Source organism: Schistocerca americana, chromosome 2, assembly GCF_021461395.2.
Source record: "Schistocerca americana isolate TAMUIC-IGC-003095 chromosome 2, iqSchAmer2.1, whole genome shotgun sequence".
NCBI classification, from domain to species: Eukaryota; Metazoa; Arthropoda; class Insecta; order Orthoptera; family Acrididae; genus Schistocerca; species Schistocerca americana.
The window spans coordinates 808,043,615-808,061,166 of NC_060120.1; the positions used below are offsets into that span (position 1 = coordinate 808,043,615).

The 17,552-nt window shown below is 45.6% G+C and overlaps 1 protein-coding gene across 1 annotated transcript in view; it reads left to right on the top strand.

The window, feature by feature from the left end:
- The window catches only part of LOC124595037 (facilitated trehalose transporter Tret1-like), a 326,026-nt gene extending 315,572 nt beyond the window's left edge, over positions 1–10,454 (top strand). Inside the window, exon 9 of the mRNA XM_047133599.1 lies at positions 9,240–10,454. Coding sequence (XP_046989555.1) covers positions 9,240–10,122 — 883 coding nt within the window. The 3' untranslated portion in view covers positions 10,123–10,454. The remainder of the gene's footprint in view (positions 1–9,239) is intronic.
- Positions 10,455–17,552: the final 7,098 nt, after the last annotated feature.

Here is a 17,552-nt window from a genome sequence, read left to right on the forward strand (position 1 = left end):
CTTGCCATGCCATTTCCACCTGTCGCCTCAGTTGGACCACCGTTCGTGCTGGACGTGCAGACCGCGTGAGACGACGCTTCATCCAGTCCCAAACATGCTCAATGGGGGACAGATCCGGAGATCTTGCTGGCCAGGGTAGTTGACTTACACCTTCTAGAGCACGTTGGGTGGCACGGGATACATGCGGACGTGCATTGTCCTGTTGGAACAGCAAGTTCCCTTGCCGGTCTAGGAATACTAGAACGATGGGTTCGATGACGGTTTGGATGTACCGTGCACTATTCAGTGTCCCCTCGACTATCATCAGTGGTGTACGGCCAGTGTAGGAGATCGCTCCCCACACCATGATGCCGGGTGTTGGCCCTGTGTGCCTCGGTCGTATGCAGTCCTGATTGTGGCGCTCACCTGCACGGCGCTAAACACGCATACGACCATCATTGGCACCAAGGCAGAAACGACTCTCATCGCTGAAGACGACACGTCTCCAATCGTCCCTCCATTCACGCCTGTCGTGACACCACTGGAGGCGGGCTGCACGATGTTGGGGCGTGAGCGGAAGACGGCCTAACGGTGTGCGGGACCGTAGCCCAGTTTCATGGAGACGGTTGCGAATGGTCCTCGCCGATACCCCAGGAGCAACAGTGTCCCTAATTTGCTGGGAAGTGGCGGTGCGGTCCCCTACGGCACTGCGTAGGATCCTACGGTCTTGGCGTGCATCCGTGCGTCGCTGCGGTCCAGTCCCAGGTCGACGGGCACGTGCACCTTCCGCCGACCACTGGCGACAACATCGATGTACTGTGGAGACCTCACGCCCCACGTGTTGAGCAATTCGGCGGTACGTCCACCCGGCCTCCCGCATGCCCACTATACGCCCTCGCTCAAAGTCCGTCAACTGCACATACGGTTCACGTCCACGCTGTCGCGGCATGCTACCAGTGTTAAAGACTGCGATGGAGCTCCGTATGCCACGGCAAACTGGCTGACACTGACGGCGGCGGTGCACAAATGCTGCGCAGCTAGCGCCATTCGACGGCCAACACCGCGGTTCCTGGTGTGTCCGCTGTGCCGTGCGTGTGATCATTGCTTGTACAGCCCTCTCGCAGTGTCCGGAGCAAGTATGGTGGGTCTGACACACCGGTGTCAATGTGTTCGTTTTTCCATTTCCAGGAGTGTATCAGTACGATTTCGCTTATAACTTTCGACTCGTTCAATTTCTATAAAAGGACCTTTATCTCAAACTTACACATTTATCCTTCTCCGTCATCCTAGAAAGTTTGTAACATCATAGTGGAATCACCTTGCATGTGAAGGAATTTACAGGCGCTGTGGCCTATAAATTTGCCGCTCTATAGAGTCGTCTGATGACGTTTCAGGACATGGATTCCTATGCACAACTTGATCTACTAAGTCCCTTCTACAAGCTCTAAAAGTGTGAAATATGAATTGTGAAACCTCCCTGTATATGGGTCAACAGTTCTGCTGGCTATACAAACCTGTGCACAGGGATTAGCAATGTCATCGAGTGGTGACGTATACATGCGATCCTTGACGTAACCCCACAAAAAGAAGCCTAATGGCGTGACATCAGGAGAGAGAAGTGGCCATGCAATCGGACGATAACGATCCATTTATGTCACAGGAAATGTCATTCAGCCCATTCCGCGCGTTCAAATTAAAATGTGGGGGTGCGCCATTATGCTGCAAGATGGACAACTGCAGCTCTTCGATCTGTGGTAGGAGGAACTGTTCGAACATCTCCAGTTTAACATTTCACATTAGGGTTTCTCACCGAAACAAAGTGGACCTATCATCCTATCCTACATTGGACAACACAAAACGTTAAGCTTCGGGCTGTTACGGAAACGCTCAGGTGTGTGTTGTGGAGCCCCAAATCCTCGTGTTGTGGCGATTCACATGTCCAGAAATGTGGAACGTTGCTTCATCCGAAATCGGTCACTTTTATGTAATTGTCGGCATCTGTGGAAGCCAGTGGTGAAGCACGCGAATGCATACCCCAGAGGACGATCGTTTGGCTCCAGTGCTTGCACCATTTGCGCTTTGTACGCAAAAAGACCCTGACGGATATAACACTTTACGGACACTTGATCTTGCTTCCAGCAATTCGCGTGGTGCACGATGAATTGATTTTTGGCGGCAGGATTGAAATGTAGCTCGCACTCTGCCAACATGTGCTTTCAGAAAGAAGGGAGTCTACTGCGAGGATGATCTTTGACACTGTCCGTATCTCTGACGTTTTTCAACCACAACAATATACTTTTTTTTTAAATTGTCCCCTGTCGTACTCTAGTACACAATTCCGAAGCACTGTTGTCACAGATTTCGATTCTGCGTACCATACGATACCGTGCATTTTCTCCTGGTGTGTCGCCAATTTGATACACACCAAGTCAAAATTATAACAAAAGACAAAATAAAAAACTTCGGGAGCTACTAAAAGTTTTTCTGTCTCTAATAGTTTGCAAGTTACGATTTTTTGAAATGAGACCAACACCTTATGGACACAGAGTACACGAGTTAAGGAGGAGACGTACATAATAACCTAGGTACTTCCGAAATCAAAAAAGTTTTGCATCACCTCGGTTCCGAGAGTTCCGGAACCTGTACAGAAAATTGGAACAGAGATAAAACATAAACATCATTTATGCTCTTTTTATTGTTTATAAAAACCATACATTGTATGTTGTACCACCATACAGCGAGACCTTCAGAGGTGGTGGTCCAAACTGCTGTACACACCGGTACCTCCAATATCCAGTAGCACGTCCTCTTGCATTGATGCATGCCTCTATTCGTTGTGACATACTATCCACAAGTTCATCAAGGCACTGTTGGTCCAGATTGTGCCATGCCTCAACGGCGATTCGGCTTAGATCCCTCAGAGTGGTTGGTGGAACACGTCGTCCATAAAAAGCCCTTTCAGTCTATCCCCGGCATGTTCGATACGATTCGTGTCTGGAGAACATGCTGGCCACTCTAGTCGAGCGATGTCATTATCCTGAAGGAAGTCATTCACAAGATGTGCACGATGAGGACGCGAATTTTGCCCATGAAGACAAATGCCTCGCCAATATGCTGCCGATATGGTGCACCATCTGTCGGAGGATGGCATTCGCGTATCTCACAGCCGTTACGGCGCCTTCGCTGACCACCAGCGACGTACGTCGGCGCCACATAAAGCCACCAAAAAACAGCACGGAACCTCCACCTTGCTGCAACTCACTGGACAGTGTGTCTAAGGCGTTCAGCCTGATCGGGTTGCCTCCAAACAAGTCTCCGACGATTGTGTGGTTGAATGCATATGCGACACTCATCGGTGAAGAGCACGTGATGTCAATCCTGAGCGGTCCATTCAGACTGTTGTTGGGCCCATCTGTACCGCGCTGCATGCTGTCGTGGTTGCAAAGATGGACCTCGGCATGGACGTAGGAGCTGAAGTTGTGCATCACGCAGCTTATTGTGCACAGTTTGAGTCGTAACACGACGTCCTGTGGCTGCACGAAAAGCATTATTCAAGATGGTGGCGTTGCTGTCAGTGTTCCTCCGAGCCATACATAATTCGTAGGTAGCGGTCATCCACTGTAATAGTAGCGCTTGGGATGCCTGAATGGGGCATGTCGTCGACAGTTCCTGGCTCTATATCTCCTCCATGCCCGAACATCATCGCTTTGGTTCACTCCGAGATGCCTGGACACTTCCCTTGTTGAGAGCCCTTCCTGGGACAAGGTAACAAAGCGGATGTCATCGAACCACGGTATTGACCGTCTAGGCATGGTTGAATTACAGACAACACGAGCCGTGTACCTCTTTCCTGGTGGAATGACTGTAACTGATCGGCTTTCGGAACCTCCTCCGTCTAATAGGCGATGCTCATGCATGGTTTTTTATATCTTTGGGCGGGTTTAGTGACATCTCTGAACAATCAAACGGACTGTGCCTGAGATAGAATATCCACAGTCAACGTCTGTCTTCAGGAGTTCTGGGAACCGGGTTAATGCAAAACTTTTTTTGATGTGTGTATGTTCAGCAGTGGCCTAATGATGAGACCCTGAGCGCATCGAAACCGACGGCGATTAATAAAGAACATTAAACACAGGTATTTGTGAAGAAGGCACAATAAAAAAGAGAGTAAGTAATTCGTTAATCTCCGTAACAAATGTATTTCATTTGACGCCCTCAAGCTCTTCCAGCAATACGAAATGTGGGAAATCAGAGTGAAGTGTTATTTACGGATTATGCGGTTAGTACACAGAAATTGTCATAAACACAGCATCGTACACCTGTGGACGATATATGCTTTTTTTCTTTCAGTTTTCATATTAAGATGACAGTTTTTCATACGTTTGTATAAGGGTGCAGTAGTAGTGCAACTAAGGTGTGAAAGCCGGTGCCAGTGCCTACGGCGCCATTTGCCTTGAGGGAACGGTTTTGTGATAGGCAAAGAAAATCAGGAAGGGGAAGAGGAAGGGTGAAACCAAAGGATTGGAGACTGCTAAAATTAGGAAACGAATTTAGGAGGAGATTTTCATTGAACTGTGTTTAGCAATAGTTCACTAAAATCTACAGAGACATTTGTTTCTTGAAACTTCCTGGCAGATTAAAACTGTGTGCCCGACCGAGACTCGAACTCGGGACCTTTGCCTTTCGCGGGCAAAGGTCCCGAGTTCGAGTCTCGGTCGGGCACACAGTTTTAATCTGCCAGGAAGTTTCATATCAGCGCACACTCCGCTGCAGAGTGAAAATCTCATTCTGGAAACATTTGTTTCTTGTTTGCAGGTAACAGATGGACCCAGAGTAGTTATATCAAGTGAGCCAGAGTAACGAAAGTATAAAGAATATGATGAGCATAAAGTCTTCCCCAAATACAAAAATTTTAATTTTAAGAAATTGTTAGATGCAGCTATGCGGTTTGTTGTAAATTGTAGCTTAACTCGAAGCTTTTTATGTATAGGATAAAAATCTTCTGTTTTCGAGCAGCATCAATTCCGATAAAATCCTCGAGCTTTCGATGGCTAGCTCCGCCATCATCGTCAGGAGTACAACTACTGACTGATGGATTTTATGGACACATTTCCACATGTAAGATTAGTAAAAAACAGTCTTTATCACACAGACATTTATTAAAAATATGATTCATTTCGGCCTCTAGTAGTAGATCATCTTCAGGTAATGCATCATCCGGCTGACGATGATGACAATTTTGAGTCTGAGGTCAGCACAGTTCCAAGCATCATCATCAGCCGGATGTTGCATTATCTGAAGGTGGCGTACCACTAGAGGCCGAAACCAGTCATATCTTTAATAAATGTCTGTGTGATCAAGACTATGTTTTACTAATTTTACGCTGTTCCCAATAATGTTATCTAAAATTATGAATTTCCACATGTGATCGGTTTGTTGAACGTAAAACGTCTAGGTGATAAATTCTATGTCTTTGCCAACATCTTTCACGTCGCTACATCTACAGTATCTCGTATTCGTGCTACGAGACTTTGCGCAATAGGAAATGGTGAAATTCAAATGGCTCTGAACACCATGGGACTTAACATCTGAAGTCATCAGTCCCCTAGAACTTATAACTACTTACACATAACTAACCTAAGGACATCACACACATCCATCCCCGAGGCAGGATTCGAACCTGCTACCGTAGCGGTCGCTCGGTTCCAGACTGAAGCGCCTAGAACCGCTCGGCCACCCCGGCCGGCGGAAATGGTGAAGTGAGAACTTTATCGTCTAAGTAACTCGATAGAAATGGGGGTCGAGAATGGTTTAGTTCGGTGTACGGAGTCTGTTCGGAAAGAGCTGGCGAACAAATAGCCCCGGTGTGGCGGTACGTGATCTTGTTGTAACATCACGCATTGTTGAAACTCCTGTACCTGAGAAGCAATATAATGTTCCAGCACGTCCTGGTAAACTGTTGCCATAATGATAGGGAAATCTCGACCATAGGTACGTCGGAACGGTCGGTGAACTATTATAGGCGACAGTGTTTCATGAAATCACGGAACACATTACTCTTTCTCCTGCGTAGATGCCACTGTGACAGCAGCACTGTAACAAAAGACAGAGAGAAAAGAGACCAGATGTTGTCAGAGTACATGTAGAAGTGTTTCCATAAAAACACTATGGCATAGCGGTATCTAGCATATGTAAATTGAAGGGGGATGACTGCTGTCAGCTGCAATGAGACGTTATTCGGAACCAGGGCGACGAGCGAAAATGTGTACCGGACTGGGATTCGGTCCGAAGCTCTCCTGATTACTAGGCAGGTGCGGTAACCACTGTGCGCCATCCGGGACACAGCCTGATAGGAACTACATGGACTACCGCGTAACGCCTCACGGCCGACCTAAACTCCCACCGAGCTCCACCTATCCGCAGTCCCTGCCCATTATACTCCGTTCGCTGCTTAGAGATTCCCATAGGAAGTCGGACTTCTTCGCACTGAAGAAAGTAGATCAACTGTGCAACCAGGATTACCAATTATTCTTGTTCTTTCGAAGGAACAGACACCATGCATTCAAATAAGTATCTAGTATAATTGCTTGGAAATATACTTCTGAAGCCGGCCGAGGTGGCCGAGCGGTTCTAGGCGCTTCAGTCTGGAACCGCGCGACCGCTACGGTCGCAGGTTCGAATCCTGCCTCGGGCATGGATGTGTGTGACGTCCTTAGGTTAGTTAGGTTTAAGAAGTTCTAAGTCTAGGAGATTGATGACCTCAGAAGTTAAGTCCCGTAGTGCTCTGAGCCATTTGAACCATTTGAACCAAACTTCTGTAAACACGGAAAGACTTCATGGTAAGCATGTATTTTGCGTTGGTTGGTTTGGTTCAAATGGCTCTGAGCACTACGGGACTTAACTTCTGAGGTCATCAATCTCCTAGACTTAGAACTACTTAAACCTAACTAACCTAAGAACATCACACACACCCATGACCGAGGCAGGATTCAAACATGCGACAGTAGCGGTCGCGCGGTTCCAGACTATAGCGCCTAGAATCGCTCGGCCACCACAGCCGGTGATAGAACAAGAATAGAGAGAAATAAAGAAATCGAAAAGTGTACCGTTTACTTCGTTGGAAGTCGACTTGAATAAGCTAAGCAACGATGAGGGTTAAACATTGTGCTAAGGACTTCGACGCCGTGCACACACACAATATTGTCATCATAAGGTTTTAACAAAAAATGGGGATCGTTTCCTGCGGACTGTCCCCATTTAGAAAAATCGCACTGTATATAACTTCTCATATTGTTTATGACATACACTACTGGCCATTAAAATTGCTACACCAAGAAGAAATGCAGATGATAACGGGTATTCATTGGACAAATATATTAGACTAGAACTGACATGTGATTACACTTTCACGCAATTTGGGTGCATATATCCTGAGAAATCAGTACCCAGAACAACCACCTCTGACCATACTAACGGCCTTGATACGCCTGGGCATTGAGTCAAACAGATTTTGGATGGCGTGTACACGAACAGCTGCCCATGCAGCTTTAACACGATACCACAGTTCATCAAGAGTAGTGACTGGCGTATTGTGACGAGCCAGTTGCTCGACCACCATTGACCAGACGTTTTCAATTGGTGAGAGATCTGGAGAATGTGCTGGCCAGGGCACCAGTCGAACATCTTCTGTATCCACAAAGGCCCGTACAGGACCTGCAGTATGCGGTCGTGCATTATCCTGCTGAAATGTAGGGTTTGGCAGGGACCGAATGAAGGGTATGGCCACGGGTCGTGACACATCTGAAATGTAACGTCCACTGTTCAAAGTGCCGTCAATGCGAACAAGAAGTGACGGAGACGTGCAACCAATGGCAAAAATGTTCAAATGTGTGTGAAATCGTATGGCACTTAACTGCTAAGGTCATCAGTCACTAAGCTTACACACTACTTAACCTAAATTATCCTAAGGATAAACACACACACCCATGCCCGAGAGAGGACTCGAATCCCAGCCGCACAGTCTATGACTGCAGCGCCTGAGACCGCTCGACTAATCCCACGCGGCGTAACCAGTGGCACCCCATACCATCACGCCTCGTGGTACCCCAGTATGGCGATAACGAATACACGCTTCCATTGTGCCCCCCAAACACGGATGCGACCATCATGATGCTGTAAACAGAACCTGGATTCATCCGAAAAAATGACGTTTTGCCATTCGTGCACCTAGGTTCGTCGTTGAGTACACCATCGCAGGCGCTCCTGTCTGTGATGCAGCGTCAAGGGTAACCGCAGCGATGGTCTCCGAGCTGATAGTCCATGCTGCTGCAAACGTCGTCGAACTGTTCGTGCAGATGTATGTTGTCTTGCAAACGTCCCCATCTGTTGACTCAGGGATCGAGACGTGGCTGCACGATCCGTTACAGCCATGCAGATAAGATGCCTGTCATCTCGACTGCTAGTGATACGAGGCCGTTGCGATCCAGTACGGCGTTCCGTATTACTCTCCTGAGCCCACTGATTCCATATTCTGCTAACAGTCATTGGATATCTACCAACACGAGCAGCATTGTCGCGATACGATAAACCGCAATCGCGATAGGCTACAATCCGACCTTTATGAAAGTCGGAAACGTGATGGTACGCAATTCTCCTCCTTACACGAGACATCATAAGAACGTTTCACCAGGCAACGCCGGTCAACTGCCGTTTGTGTATGAGAAATCAGTTGGAAACTTTCCTCATGTCAGCACGTTGTAGGTGTCGCCACCGGCGCCAATCTTGTGTGAATGCTCTGAAAAGCTAATCATCTGCATATCACAGCATCTTCTTCCGCCGGTCGGGGTGGCCGAGCGTTTCTAGGCGCTTCAGTCTGGAACCGCGTGACCGCTACGGTCGCAGGTTCGAATCCTGCCTAGGGCATGGATGTGTGTGATGTCCTTAGGTTAGTTAGGTTTAAGTAGTTCTAAGTTCTAGGGGACTGATGACCTTAGATGTTAAGTCCCATAGTGCTCAGAGCCATCTTCTTCCTGTCGGTTAAATTTCGCGTCTGTAGCACGTCATCTTCGTGGTTTAGCAATTTTAATGGCCAGTAGTGTATTTCTGCTGATGGTTTACACTGAAACGCATTAAATGTGTAGTTTATGAAAATAAAAAGCGCTGAAGACAAACAATTATATTACTTGGTAATTTAAAGGAGTAAGAACTAGTTTCTCTGTGCAACATAACCGGCCGTAACATCCTTGTCTCATATGTTCCAGAACCCGAGGGCTGGCGGCGGGGGTGGCCGCGGCGCTGTCGTACGTGTGGGCCTTCACATCCACCAAGACGTACCTGGGCATGGAGGAGCAGCTGACTCTGTACGGCGCCTTCTACCTGTACGCCGCCATCAGCGCCGTCGGGTTTGTGTTCGTCTACTTCCTGATGGCGGAGACTGAGGGCCGCAGCCTGCAGGACATCGAGCGCCACTACGCGGGCCCCGCGGAGGACGCCTGCGGCGGCTCGTCGCAGCCGCCGCCGGCCCTCAAGAAGCCGCGCACTTCCGCCACTTCCGAGACTGGCAGCACCGGCGCAGACGGGTGCGGCTCCCGTCCGACCAGGTGCGAAGATACGCCGCAAGATAGCTCTCACGCGAGTGACGCCCCAAACTCGCAGACAGATGTCGCCATCGGCAAAACCACCATCTCTGACGACGACGAGAAAACCGCTGCCAAGAAACGAGACAGTTGTCAGCCTGCGGCTCCCATTCGTGCCGAATTAGTCTCCGGCAATCCCGAAGGCGAGTGTCGGCCCAAGCCAAACGTCGACGGAGACACGATTTATGCTCCAAATTCGGGAGATGAACCAAACGGCGTTGTCGGCCGCCCAGTTGACCAGACGTCGAGTAATGAAAGTTCTCACTCTCTGAACGACAGCTCTCCATCGCAAAACGACAGTACCTCGGAAAAGTTGCAGTGCTCACCAACAGACGAATCCGCTTCGAGCGACAGAAACGACCACAAAGAAGATGACGCATCAAAAAACTCAAAGGGTGTTTTGTGCGACAGGGATATCCAGGCGAGCAACCAGTGTAATGGACATCACAAACCAGCCACAGTTTCTGAAACAGACGCTGAAAATGTGGTTAGTTCTGCAAAGATGTGAAGACTGGAAACAAATATTATGGACGACAATGACCATCTTATATTTTTAAGTACAAAGAAGACTCATGGTGTGTGTAAGTGCAAGAGAGAGCAATTGTGTCTCGGGTTCAAGTATTATACGTGCAAACTAAATTGACACTCGGCACATTGGATGACGGGAGTGACTGTAAACGGGATATGCGGAGGCTCCCATCAGCTGTCGCACCTAGTGTCAACTTAGTCTGCGAGTATTTTAGATGCATGTGTGACGTGTAGTCTAGTCGACATCTGATTGATATGTACATAAATTATATGTTGAACAATAAATATTGTGATTAATTTAAAATATTTACGTGTGAAATGTTCTGCATAAAATGCGATCCTTTATATTTGTTTTTGAAATGACTTCATAACTTCCTGCACAACATAGTCTAATGAAAAAGGGACACATGGACGTACACAACTGGGAGACAACTGCACCCCCCTCCCCCCCCCCCCCCCCTCCCCCCATTCCTCCATAAAACTTATCTTCAGAACATTATTCTAATTCAGCTCTGCCACACAGACAGACGTACCAATTCAGTATCAATTAGTAGGAAGGCAGAACATTTAGCGCATACTGCCACACTTCCCTTCCCCCTAAAACTGAAATTCTCGTTACAGCCGTGGACCATACCAGTAATACAAGTCCTGTGATTTATACACTGTCTGCCTGAAGGTTACAGAAAGGCACTTTGGCAGGTGTCGGTAATATGCCTGCCGAAGTCTGTGCCTCTTGATTCCTTTAGCTTCATGTTGACTTCATTTTAGCTTCTTCCCCAACTAAACCCCGAACAGTTTCACACACTGTGTTTTTCTTGTTGTGTGTGTTCAGTGATATCTATTCCAGTGACAGGAAATTATTTTTGCGTCTTCAGACCTGTGTAATATGAGTCACTGTGAGATTAAAACTTAAATACTTGGTTGTGAAAAGGCTACAGACCTGTTTATCTAACAACTGAACTGTCTACAACCCATGATTAGCATATTTATATCAATCACCCAACATTACAGTCAAAGTCATTGGAAAGTCGTGCATCCAAGTAAAACTCATCAGCAGTTAACTTGGTCAACACACTGAATAGGACACAATAAGACAAAAGAAAAATATCAACTATGAAAGGCTCACAACAGATGAGATCTGAAATCGAGAGAAGTTATCTGTGACAGAAAGGTCCAGCAAAAGAACAAAAGACTCAAGATAGAACTAAGAAGACACAAAAATAGGAGACAAACTGCATAGAAGGAGCAGAAGCCAGGAAGGATAAAACACGTTAAGGTACAAAATGAAAGGATATTAGAATCAGGATGAAGTTTGTTTCTTTTCATATTTGTTTTCTGTTGCTGGAAGGCAAAAATGCGAACACGAACATATGGGAGGGGACAGTACGCGCAAATTGTTTACAAAGCCGGCTAGAGGAGCAATGTAATTAGTAAAACATCCATGATAATTCCCATTTTCCCAACAAAGATACCTGAATGTCGTAGAATTAATCTTGAACATATCAGACTGACTAGCAGATGTTCGCATACAGTCACATCAGATCGGGTACAAAATATTCGAATCACGACACCACTTCTGCATAATTATAAGTATGCAATAACCCTTATCACTGCTGTACACCACATTTATTTCCTTTGAAATATGATACTAGAGCCACTTCCTGATGTACTCCCAAACACACACCACCTATGTATGGTCAGTGGAAGCAGCTGCTCTATTTGCTCGCCCTGCTGTGCGCATACTTATGAGTTAGTTCACAATAACACTAGCAGAGGATGCTGGGAGAAGCAACCTCTGCAACCCTCCTCCTATACCTCTTCGTCTCTCCAGTTACTTCCTGCCAGACAAAGCTACAGGTGGCGACAACTTTTTGGTATTGATACTTGGTAAGTTCCTGTTGAAATACAAGCTCTCTCTCTCTCTCTCTCTCTCTCTCTCTCTCTCTCTCTGTCTCTCTCTCTCTCTCTCTCTCTCTCTCTCTCTCTCTCTCTCTCTCTCTCTCTCTCCCCAAAAGGTTACTTCCTGACAAGCAAATGTCTGTTTGTGCTGATGGAAGTCGAACTAACCCCTCTTTTGTCCTGAACAAACTAGCAGGCACATGCTAAATTCCCATTCCTCCCCAAAGTTCTGGGCTTTGGATATATTGAAATAGCCCATTTGTGCTACCCCCTCAGTCAAATTGGATGACTAATTAAATAAATCGATACCCGCTGGGTGGGGCAGTTTTTCCTTGCTTCCTGTTGGCAGGTTCTAGGACTGGTATAAATAGCGGAAAATTCTGGAGCTATCCAGGATTCAGTCCTGCAGCTACTCAGTTTCCAAGCCACACTCTTCCACCTTCACAATTTTTCTTCTCTCCAATTTGTGGATATTGGCACTGTCAGGTCATTTGCCTGGAAATCCATTATGTTGGAGGTAGATGAAAATGATAGTGAGAATCTCAAATTTGACCTCAACTGCACTATGTCCCTAAACAGTTTGCAGGAGACACGGCAAGGGTATGACTGGAATACCACTATGGAAAACAAAAAACTGATCAGTTGGGAATTTGATGTAGCAATTGGAAGTGGTGCTATATAAAAGGATAGTTGTCATTTCAAATTTCGATGGGAATTGTTACTGTCATGGTTACGTAATTCCTGACCACGTATAGGTATACTCAGTGTATTTTTTAAAGAATTATAGAATTCCCAAGTTGATTCTCTCTGTACACCAAAAATAAGAAGGGGAAAGGGTCTACTGAATATTGAATGTTCTCAAACATCTACAGAAAAATTGGAGAATACTCGTAACATTTGCTATGCATCTGCCCAGAGGGTGACACTGTTAGGTCAACTGCATCTGACCAGTTCGGGAGGCTCAGCAGCAGCTTGCACCTTAAGCCACAGATGTCCATTCTTCACCCACGCCCACTTTCAACATACACCCAGATACCAAGTGATGTCCTAGGACAGCCTCATATTTATCAGTTTAATTCACACACGTGCGCGCACGCTCGCGCGCGCTCACACACACACACACACACACACACACACACACACACACACACACACACACACACACACACACACACACAGAGTCTCTTGATTCTCCTCAGTTCTAGGAAATTATTTATCCTCCACAGTTTTAGGAAATTATTCAACATGTAGGTCTTCCAGCCTATCAGATTTGAGAACAGACCACAGGTATTTTAAATCACCACTCCCCAAAAGTGCTGCATCCCACCAACACACTCTCAAACAAGAGCTGTAAAGCTCAGGTATTCACATACTATGTGATAATCAACAGTGCTCCCACAGATGAAAGGGTTGGTCACCGATATGGGTTGGTGCACTCTAATAAACATTGTGGGATGCAGTACCTTCCAGAAGCACTGATTGAAAATACCTGCATTTTGTTCTCAAATCCAATTGGTTGAAAGACCTAAATTTTAAGTAGTTTCCTAGAACTGAGAAGAATCTAGAGATCTACCCAGTGTGTGTGTTTGGCACACCAATTTTTTTTCAGATGCTATCTGCATATAAATGATAATTACGCTACTTGTCTGAAATGCATATTTGATGGGGTGTAGAGTTACTGTGGTCAGTGTTCCAACATGTGCAAAGAAATTATGTGGGTGGGACTATATCCGTTCATGAGGGTGGTATAGATTTGACATGGAAAATTGCGATTTCAATTTGTCGATATCCACAAGGTGCATGAAGGATTTTACATGGAAAACTATGTCCAAACATAAGGAGGATATATATTTACATAGGAATTTTGTATTTGCAGAGCCACAGTCGTCATGAGGAGGCATTTCCAATACTATGCTCATTGTTGAATGTCACCAGATTGATGCTGCAGTCGTAATAAATGGTTCAAATGGCTGTAAGCACTATGGGACTTAACTTCTGAGGTCATCAGTCCCCTAGAACTTAGAACTACTTAAACCTAACCAACCTAAGGACATCACACACATCCATGCCCGAGGCAGGATTCGAACCTGCGACTGTAGCAGCAGCACAGTTCCGGACTGAAGCAGTCGTAATATTTAATTGTAATTAAACTGGTATGTATAAGGCTGATTTCCTAGGACAACATCACTTGGTGTCCGAGCATGTGGTGGAGGTTGGCAATGGCTGGAATGAATGGAAATTTGTGGCTTTAGGTGCAAGCTGCTGCAGAGCCTCCTGAATTGATCAGGTGGGGTATGAGGATGCAGTTGACTTAACCATGTCTCAGTATGTGTTGGGCAGACTTCATAATCATATGTGTTGCGAGTATTCTCCAACTTTTACATGGATATTTGAGAAGATTCAGTATGACAAGAGTTTGCACTGGATGATTATTTCCCCATATAAATTGATTGGCTGACAGCTGGGTGGTCGTCGTGGCAGTCTCTGTACCTTTGAGCATCCAGGAGAAGAGTGTGCAGCTGCCAGCATGGCCAGTGCACGGCAGTGGAGCATGGGGGCCTACGGAAATTTTTGCAATCTTCAACATCTAGCAGTGATAGCTGGTATGGAATGCATTGTGGATTGTATGTGTGTGTTTACAACGCGCCCTATTGATGTATTGATGGTTGCTGTGTGTAGTGTTGAGTGTTTCTCAATACATCCCAGTGGACTTTCTCCTGCAGAGGAAAGGTGGAGTGGTATTTGTTTCAATAAAGATGGATTTGTTTTTGTTACTAATCTGTCATGCGATATATTCTTTCCCCTCCTCCTTATTCCTGGTGTAGCAGAGAGAATCAACTTGGGAATGCTGCAGTGCTTTAAAAAAGACCTATCAAAGCTGTGGGTGGTAGTGAATTACACAACCTTGACGGTATAAATTAATTGAAATTTAAAATTACAACTATCGTTTTATATAAATAAAGAATATGCTTCAATATATTGTTATTCCCGTTGATTTGGTTTTGTACCATGAGATCCTTCCTCTCCATTACAGATTGAGTCTTTTTCCCACGAATTTCCAGGTGCGGGAGGGGAGAGGAGGGGAGGGGAGGGATGGGGAAGGGAGGAGATGGCTGGGGGATTTTCCACAGGTGGAGGAGTTAATTAATTGATCATTTAATTAATTAGTCAATTACTTTGATGTCAAAAGTGAGCTTGTATCAGCGAGGGGAAGGGGGAAGGTTTGGGGTTTCCCAAAGGTGTGGGGAAAGAGGAGGGGTAGGGGTAGGGGTGGGTGGTTCCTGAGGACTGATTATCACCAGAGCGTCATAAAGCAACCTTCAGGGAGTCCTAAACTCTTAACAGAACAACAGGTTAAGAGGAAGGGGGGTTTAATTGATCAATTTAATTAATTAGCATATCAGTTTTGTATCACAAGTGCACCAGAATCGGCTTTGTCCTGCTACTCAAATTGCGATGGCGAATATTTATTTGACTAGCTGAGAAGTATTCTCTTCATCTAATCTATCTTTCCCATTAGTTTTCTGAATTGTGTGTAGCATCTAACTTATTCAAAGTATGTTGTTATAAACTAATTCGTGTGTTTTGAATTCAGGTGTGATGTTGAATAAATTTTGCGATTGTGCCACAAACTAACACGTCACATGTAGTAGTATGTGTGAGAACATGATTCTACTAAATTCAGTATGAAGTGTTGGAATGGTCGATTTCGCCGTTTCCGTTGTATCACGCTCTCTTGTGCACAAAATGGGGGGAAAGTTGAAAACTGAGAAATACAGTCGTAGAACTGAGCGTAGCATTAAAATTGATCATTTCGTTATTGATTGTCAGATGACGAAAATAGAAAAACAGAGAAAGTGGTCGATATATCCAATAATTGTAAATGGTTCTCGCAAAGGAAACTTTATACGAGGGCTGGAACTTAAATAGTGGCAACTATTTATTCACAACCGATACAAAAAAATGGCTCTGAGCACTATGGGACTTAACTTCTGAGGTCGTCAGCCCCCAAAACTTAGAACTACTTAAACCTAACTAACCTAAGGACATCACACACACCCATGCCCGAGGCAGGATTCGAACCTGCGACCATAGCGGTCGCGCGGTTCCAGACTATAGCGCCTAGAACCGCTCGGCCACTCCGGCCAGCCAACTGATACAAAAGAGTTATATGTTTGCATCTGTTACTGTCCTAGCGTTGTGTAGAACCCGTTGCAGCCGATGTGGAAGGCGTAGTATACCATTAGCAGAGCCTGTTCTGCTGATGGTGCGAATGGAGCGGTCTAAAGTCATGGTGATTCTCATGTATGACTGTGATGGTGTTATCCTAACGCATTACATTCCTCCACACCGGACAGTCAATGCACAGTATTACTGTTCGTTTTTGGAGCATCACCTCCGACCAGCTTTGCGAAAGAAGCGGCAACACTTTCTGCGCAAACCACCCACATTTTGCACGACCATGCGCGGGCGCATACAGCGCAAGCTGTGGCTGCTCTGTTTGGTCGATGGGACTGGGAAGTACTGTACCATCCACCATACTCCCCGGATTTAAGTCCTTGTGACTTTGATTTGATTCCAAAGATGAAGGAACCACTTCGTGGCATTCGATTCAGAGCTGTTCCAGAGATTCGACAAGCAGTAGACCGCTCCATTGGCACCATCAACAGAACAGGCACTGCTAACGGTGTACTACGCCTTCCACATCATTGGCAACGCGTTCTCCACAACGTTGGTGTATACTGAGAAGGACAATAACAGGTGCAAACATGTAACTATGTTGTATCGGTTGTGAATAAATAGTTACCACTATTTATGTTCCAGCCCTCGTAAATAAATCAGCCATCGCACAATGTCAGTGAGTTTTTTAAATTCCATAACATAAATCTCTTTAACACTAACGGCTGTAGTGGATGCTAGTTATTGTTGCACGTACATTGATGTTGTTGCGTTTGGAAGGGATTGTGATCCAAACGTACTGAAAGGTTACATAGGGCAGAAAATCTATTCAGGCTTCCTCAATTTATCACAACTACTTTAAAGTGAATTCCAACCAACTTTTTATGTCTTCATAGTTAGTGAAGCTTTCACCTTGTCAAAATGTAATACAGTCTTATCCATGGAAAATTTGAACATCCGAAAAAAGGAGCTTCAATTATCGATTCAGCAGAACCCGAAGATTTAGCGAAATTCGCACTTCTTTCACTGTCCTCTTGACATTTAAGTTGAGTTTGCGAATTCCGTAACCAAAACATGTTGATTGGGACACTACTATGTCAGGTACCGGGATGAATTCGAGTTTAAAGACACTCTACTGTGGTCTTTCAAAAGTGTACCACCTCGTGCAAGTTGGGGAATGAATGCACGAGAAATTTCACTGCATATTTTGCTTCAAGTCATGGGTCACTTCAGGGGCAAAATGACTGGATACTGATGTTGGAACTGAATTACTTTCCATACAAAATGAAATGTAACTAACAATTTGAGAACTGTTTATAATGTTTTCAGTAT